This window comes from Lutjanus erythropterus, chromosome 12 (genome assembly GCF_056507025.1).
Source record: "Lutjanus erythropterus isolate fLutEry1 chromosome 12, fLutEry1.hap2, whole genome shotgun sequence".
Classification (NCBI taxonomy): domain Eukaryota; kingdom Metazoa; phylum Chordata; class Actinopteri; order Lutjaniformes; family Lutjanidae; genus Lutjanus; species Lutjanus erythropterus.
The window spans coordinates 15,850,187-15,856,550 of record NC_139328.1 but is presented as its reverse complement, the minus strand read 5'-3'; the positions used below and the strand labels follow the sequence as shown (position 1 = coordinate 15,856,550).

General features: G+C 41.2%; 1 protein-coding gene across 1 annotated transcript; it reads right to left on the bottom strand.

Moving 5' to 3' along the window:
• Positions 1–2,822: 2,822 nt before the first annotated feature.
• On the bottom strand, positions 2,823–5,200 carry LOC146317779 (aquaporin FA-CHIP-like). The gene is made up of 4 exons (XM_084731559.1): positions 4,758–5,200; positions 3,945–4,106; positions 3,642–3,722; positions 2,823–3,380 (listed from the first exon to the last, which is right to left on the bottom strand). The coding sequence occupies exons 1-4, from the start codon at positions 5,118–5,120 to the stop codon at positions 3,201–3,203; spliced, it is 786 nt and encodes a 261-aa protein (XP_084587685.1). The 5' UTR covers positions 5,121–5,200; the 3' UTR covers positions 2,823–3,200.
• Between the last annotated feature and the right edge of the window lie 1,164 nt (positions 5,201–6,364).

Below are 6,364 nucleotides of genomic sequence, written 5' to 3'. Positions count from 1 at the left end.
GGCCAAATGTCTCTCTCTGTAGCTCAAGTAATCTGAGCAAAACCAATACCAGCATGAAGTGGAGGTGCCCCTTTTCTCATCTTTGTTCATGGCGCTTTTAAAGTCTCCTCTGTCCTTAATTTCTCTGGAGATAACCTTTGCTCCCTGGAAGCTTAACACCAGCATCCTCTGTCAAAAGCGGAGCAAAAAAGCTGCAGGGTCAAAGCAGAAAAGCTATCTGGTCTCTCTGAGTCTTTCCCAACTGGCAAACTGCCATAAGCTGACCAACCGACCTTCGGGGGAGTGCTAGAGAGAGAGGGTGAGTCAGAAGAATCTGCAGTATGCGCTGTTTTCTTGACTGCCAGGGAAAAAGTCTCACCAACCTGGCACCTTGCCATTGGAGGCTTCACTTGTTGAAAGCATAAGTGGGATAAGCTTTTCATCTATCAGCAACCCAGCTGAGCAGTACAAAGAAAACACAAGATGATTGGAAGGATAGCCAAGGATTCATACTGATTTATGTTAAAGGGCTGACCATGTTTTCTCTCTCTTAAATTAATTTGTCGCTTATTTAAATATTATATTCAGTTCTAAAGCGTCTGAGCCCTGAGATATTTGTAAGTGTCGGATGAGGAGAACTGATACAAGCCAGGCTCAGGTCAGTAACATTGACCATGTGAATGAGATGCATATTCACAAATATAGCAGAACATGTTCAACATTTTGGTCTCTCGATTGCACTTGAAAATGCTGCTATACTCCTGATTTAATCAGCCTTTGACATCAGATAACAAGTCAGAATGAGCTCTTGTCTAATCTTTGCATATGTATTTAAAGACCAATCAATCAGTTTGGGTGTGATAGTGGTTCTGATAATATATTTTCTTTAGAGGCGTGACCTTAGTTTAAATTTGAATTACAGGTGATGTCTTTAATTTTCTTGTCACAAACCCAACTGTTGATATTTGTGGTTGTTTCTTTTGTTATCTTTACACACTTTATATTTGAATAAACATTGTGAAGCTCTTTCTCAGATTTTTCTTCCTGCACAGCTTTTACATCATCTGTCCCCTGATTTCTGTGGTTTAGTTGTGTTTGGTTTTCTTCATTGTTAATGCATCATTCAGTTGGCTTGTAGCTTTCATAGAACCCACCATGTATGACACTTTGCTGATTATAACATGCTCATAGTTTTGTTGAATTTTCATGACACTGATAAATACAAAAAGCTGAAATGTTTTGGTCAGTAAATACATTGGACGATCTGTCTCAAATTCTTTGTGAACACTTATCTGAAAAATCCAAGACTGTGTCACCAACCTCAGGGGCCTCAGACCTCAGAGATCTCCAAAAACTCCAGGTTCACTGCATGTCAAATAATAGTAATTTGATTATCTGCAAATTTCTTAGGAAATTTGCACCAATAAAAAACAATATCAACAGCTAGGTTCTGCATCAGACTAAATTTCAATGTCATCTGAGAAGCAATTTGTGGTACAGGACAGAACATATACACATTAAACATATATACACATTCAAAGCACAAAAACTCAGACGATAGCAATGATCATCTAAGATTATCTGTATCAGTCTAAATAAATGTCATCTCAAGTCAAGCAGGCATTAAAGTCCATGTTAATAATTGTATGCTAAAAATTATTATAAAATTAGTGAGCACACTGCACATCCTAAATGTATTGATGTATTTGCCTAAATTCATGGATATTCTATCTTGTTTCATTGAGTTATCGCAGCAACGCAGCATCCTCTGTGTACGTTTTCAAAGTCCCTGGGAAACAAGAACAACCTCTGAGCTGCAATACACACTTTGAAAATGACGAATTAAAGGCTGGGACTCTTATGGTATGAATGTTAACAGGGTAACAGCAGTTACTTTCTTTTGCAGTGATGTAGTCATTTTAATGCCAGAGCTCGCCTCTCTATGTGCAAACATTTCACCAAAACCTGCTCTCTGTTGACATTATTTTGCAGCAGCGCTATCGCTGCATCCTGGGCTTGGTGCCACCCAAGACATTTCTGATTGGTTTAAAGAAATGCAAACAAGGCAGTATGTGTATGCGTGGAGGCAGACCTCTCTCTGGCTCTGCTAGGCTAATCTTGGGGTATCTATATCTCCGCTCAGAAGGGAGCAGCTGAAACTCTACTGAGAGAGGATCTGATGTATCCATGCAGACTTCTGCCTTCTCAATCAGCCCGGTCAGTTACAGGGTCGGGTAGCTCAACCTGTTGCACTTACTCTGCAAAGTTGTGTTGTTCAGGGGCCTTGTATCAAAATCTAGATCTGATACAAATACTTTATTTTACTTATACCTGTGCCAAAATGGTGTATTTTCATTAGTGAAGTTGTATTTAATTAAATTACACACATTAAACCTGAGGCCATGTATAGTTTGCTATGTGCAGTTTATTTTTAAGGGAACTTGGAGGCTATCACTGGAGTGATATGGGGGACCAGAGGAGGCCCAGCAGCAAATGTTTGCCCTGGGCCTCCCAAAAAGGTTAATCTGATCATGAATGAATTCTTCTGGAAATATTCTCAAAAACACACCAACAAGTATTTCAGTTCCAATATACTGTGCTCTAGTTTGAATTGGTGAAAGAGATTTTATGACGTGACAGGGTATTCTCTCTTTTTAAGTGAGTGTTAAGTGTTTTAAGTGAGTGGTACTTTTTCTGTGTTCACAACCATCATTGTATGGGTTCTGTGTTTCTGACAGGTTAGTGCTGACTGCACAGAGAAAAAAAAATCTAATGTATAACATCAGATTACAAACATTTATGTATATTTATTATCTATATAGAAAAGCACATAAAGTGACAAGTGTTAACAACAAGTGTTTTATTTACTTAAAAAAGTGAGAGACATTCCAAGAGTGTACACACAATACATTATCCATCAGAAATACAAAGTGATACACATAAAGTATACAAAAAATGGCTCATCATAGAATACTGATATTTCAACAAACTGCTCCGTTGAGATTCTCACAACCTCGACTTTTGTCCTCGAGCTGCAGTTTCGATAAAAAATTGTGTGTGAGGGGTCAAACGAAGGAGTGAATAAGAAAGAGACTAACTGACCCGTTACCACAATCCTCATTGGTATTTCCAAAATAACACAAAAACATCTGACATTTTACTACACTAAATTCAAGGGCTTTTTACAGGAGTATAGACATGTACAATTAAACTAAACTTGACTATTTTGATGTCATCTCGACAGTCGTAGTGTCGTTGCCTCCGTTAACGTCATAGTCACCCACTGGGCCGCTGACCAGGACCTTCATGCGCTCGGGGAAGTCATCGAATTTGGGTGAGAGCAGGAAATCGTACAGGAGAGCTGCTGCTACGCCACCGCACATCGGCCCCACCCAGTACACCTGCAATGAATAACTCAGATCAATCTCTGTGTTTAAATCACTGTTGGAAAGAAATAACAGTTTCTAAAGGTTGACTTTTATCAATATCTGAAACAATAGGACTGCTATAAATGATTAACTCGTGAATTGTGAGGATTCACGGGTGATGGAGTCGCCTGTCTGTCATGGAGTTATTGAATTATTTAGGCTTGACATGTAACATGCATGCAGAAAAATGTGAGGCACGCGTAAAGAGCTTGTGTGCTTCGCTCTCTGACTTACCCAGTGGTCTGTGAAATTATTGAGGATCAAAGCTGGACCAAAGGAGCGGGCGGGATTGATGCCACAGCCTGTGTAGCTGATCTGTAATCAACAACAGAGACACAACATAAGAGGATATCTTCAGCTACATGGTCTGCTGGCATAATAGAGTCTGGCAGGGGTGAGGAGTTTGAGATAAAACAATAAAAATGCATGAAATTCTGTAACATCCAAGAGTTCGATCATGTCTGTTGTTTACATTGCTTACATGTACTGTGCCTTATCCTAGATAAACATTACGCAGCTCTGAGGGGTGCAACTTACCGCTGCCAAGTGTCCCAGGCAGACCGAGAGGCCAATGGCCAAGGGTGCTGAGCCGGTGACATCACGTCGCCTTTTATCAGTGACTGCAATGACACACAGCACCAGCTGGAACGTTGCCAGGAGCTCTATGCCCACGCCTTGGCTGGGAGTGACACCGTTGAGCTGCGAGAGTCAGAGAGGAATCCAAAACAACAACAGTTTGTCAGTCTGTGTCGCTCAGATGGATAGTTTCCCATCACGACCACTTCCCATTTAGCGTCGCCCTGGAAGTCTGACAGCAATTTAGCAGAGGTTTCAAAGTGCCACATTGCTTATTCATTTTTTTTTCATTTTGTGGAAAACCTGGTCATTGTTATTCAGCATGATTTAGCTGTGGTGCATGAAGCAGAGCAGATATTATGACAAGCTTTTTGGTAAGAAGGCAGCTGATGTCACACATTAAAGATAATTAAAGAAAAGAAAAGCATTTTAATGTTTTAAATATGCAAAAACAGCAAATTTACCAAGATGACTGAGGAGAAAATGTCAAAGAGTTGACATTGCATATTTTTATTCTTGCAGATTCTTTCAGCTGTTGCAGTGCGGCATGCTTTAATCATGTGTCATCACTATTCAATAACAAGCAATGACAGAATGTCCAAAGAACAACACAAACAGTGCCAAATTAAGTGCCTACATCCTCACAAAAGTCTCAGTTTTCATCAAGAGGTCAACTTTGGACTACAGAGACACTGTTGCATCATATTTATTAACTTCAAATCCCATATTATCACATGTTCTGTCAACAACAGCAATATGAAATGTTTCACTTACAGAGTTGAGCCCCAGTGCTTCAATGGCACTTGGCCGCGCTCCATACACAATGCCACAGGCCAGGGCCGAACCCAGCATCTGGGCCACAATGTACATGACTGCCTTGAACACGCTGATCTGGCAGCTGGCGAGCATCCCGAGGGTCACTGCAGGGTTCAGGTGGGCTCCACTGATGTGGCCTAAACTCTGGGCCAGGGTGGCGATGGCCAATCCGAAGGCCAGCGACACCTTCACCTCCTGGTCCGGGTTGGTGTTGTGCGTGTTCCCAATAGCTGCGGCGATGCTGAGGAAAATGAAAAGGGTCATGCCAACCAGTTCGGCCAGGACGGCCCTCCAGAAGTCCTTGCTCTTGAACTCTCTCATGGTGGTGGTGGTGGCAGTGTGGCTCTCTGCACGGCTGTGTGGGTTTGAGCTGGGTAAAAGTGTGTGTACTCACAAACAACAGCGACAGGCTGCATATATAAGGCCTGGGCTGATAATGGTCAGTGGGCGGGCTTTAAAAAAAACTGAAAGAGAGGGCCATGCTGAATTAATGAGAAATCCAAAAGACTGGTCTTTTACTTCCCTCCCTCCTCCTCCTCCTCCTCCTCCTCCTCCTCCTCCTCCTCCTCCTCCTCTGCCTGCCCCTCTCCCAGCACCTCCCTGTGCACCACTCTCTGGTCTTTGGACTGTTGTGAGGAAGAGAACTGGGTCCTGAAATAGCTATATATCCAAAGGTACATTTTCCACTCACACAAACATTTACAGTTTCACTGCAGAGCTCCTGAGTTTTAAGTAGGAATATTTTTTGCTTTAAATCCACTCAGATTAATTTTAAATGTTTTAAATTGACTGATGTGGTTGATTAATATCTTTAACTGCACTATTGTTACTTTTTGTCATTTTGTCTTGATGTCCTTTTCATAAAGCAATTTGAATTGCCTTGTTGTTGAAATGTGCTACACAAATAAACTTGCCTTGCCTTGCCTAAATTTAATTTGTACTATTTATGTTCAGCTGCAAGAAAAAAAAAACAAAAAAACATTTGCTCAATTATGTCTTGTGCTCCCGTGGACCTAATCGCACCATGGATGACTGGCAGCACATAAGGGAGAGACAGAGAGGCCAAACAACTCCCAAACAGTCACTTCACCCCCTTCACTGACAAGGTTTTCAAGCTTTTACAAGACCACCCAAATGACATCTCACATGCCAGCTCCGAGACATGCTTTGAACAAAAAAGGGAATAAAAATAAAGGACGTAATGAATTTACTGTCAGCGTAACAAACAAATGAATGCAAGCCTCTTTAAATTGGAGAAACTGGTGTTTGTAACTTACAAAACAAGCAAAAAAGTGTGAGTAAAGGAGACTTATTTTAGCAACCTGAACATAAAATAAAATCTGTAGTACGTAGCAACTCATTGACTGCAAGCGTGTTTGCTAAATAATTATCAGTTGAGCAAAAAAAAAAAAAAGTTGGAGCAGAGTAAAAGATCAACTCTGAGAAATGAGCTGCCTGCTGCACCTGGACTCTAACTCAAGGGGGTGTGACAGCAAACAGCAGCCAGACAGGCCACTGCAGAATATGTCCAGGAATTGACTCTGCTACTGTGGGAGTTTGTATGT

What these genes read in the sequence shown, in the direction of transcription:
- LOC146317779 (XM_084731559.1), bottom strand. Translation starts at nt 5,120, where the DNA reads ATGAGAGAGTTCAAGAGCAAGGACTTCTGGAGGGCCGTCCTGGCCGAA. An exon ending in AAGCACTGGGGCTCAACTCT is followed by an intron (nt 4,107 to 4,757) that starts GTAAGTGAAACA and finishes TGACTCTCGCAG; the next exon opens with CTCAACGGTGTCACTCCCAG. An exon ending in ATAATTTCACAGACCACTGG is followed by an intron (nt 3,381 to 3,641) that starts GTAAGTCAGAGA and finishes TATTCATTGCAG; the next exon opens with GTGTACTGGGTGGGGCCGAT.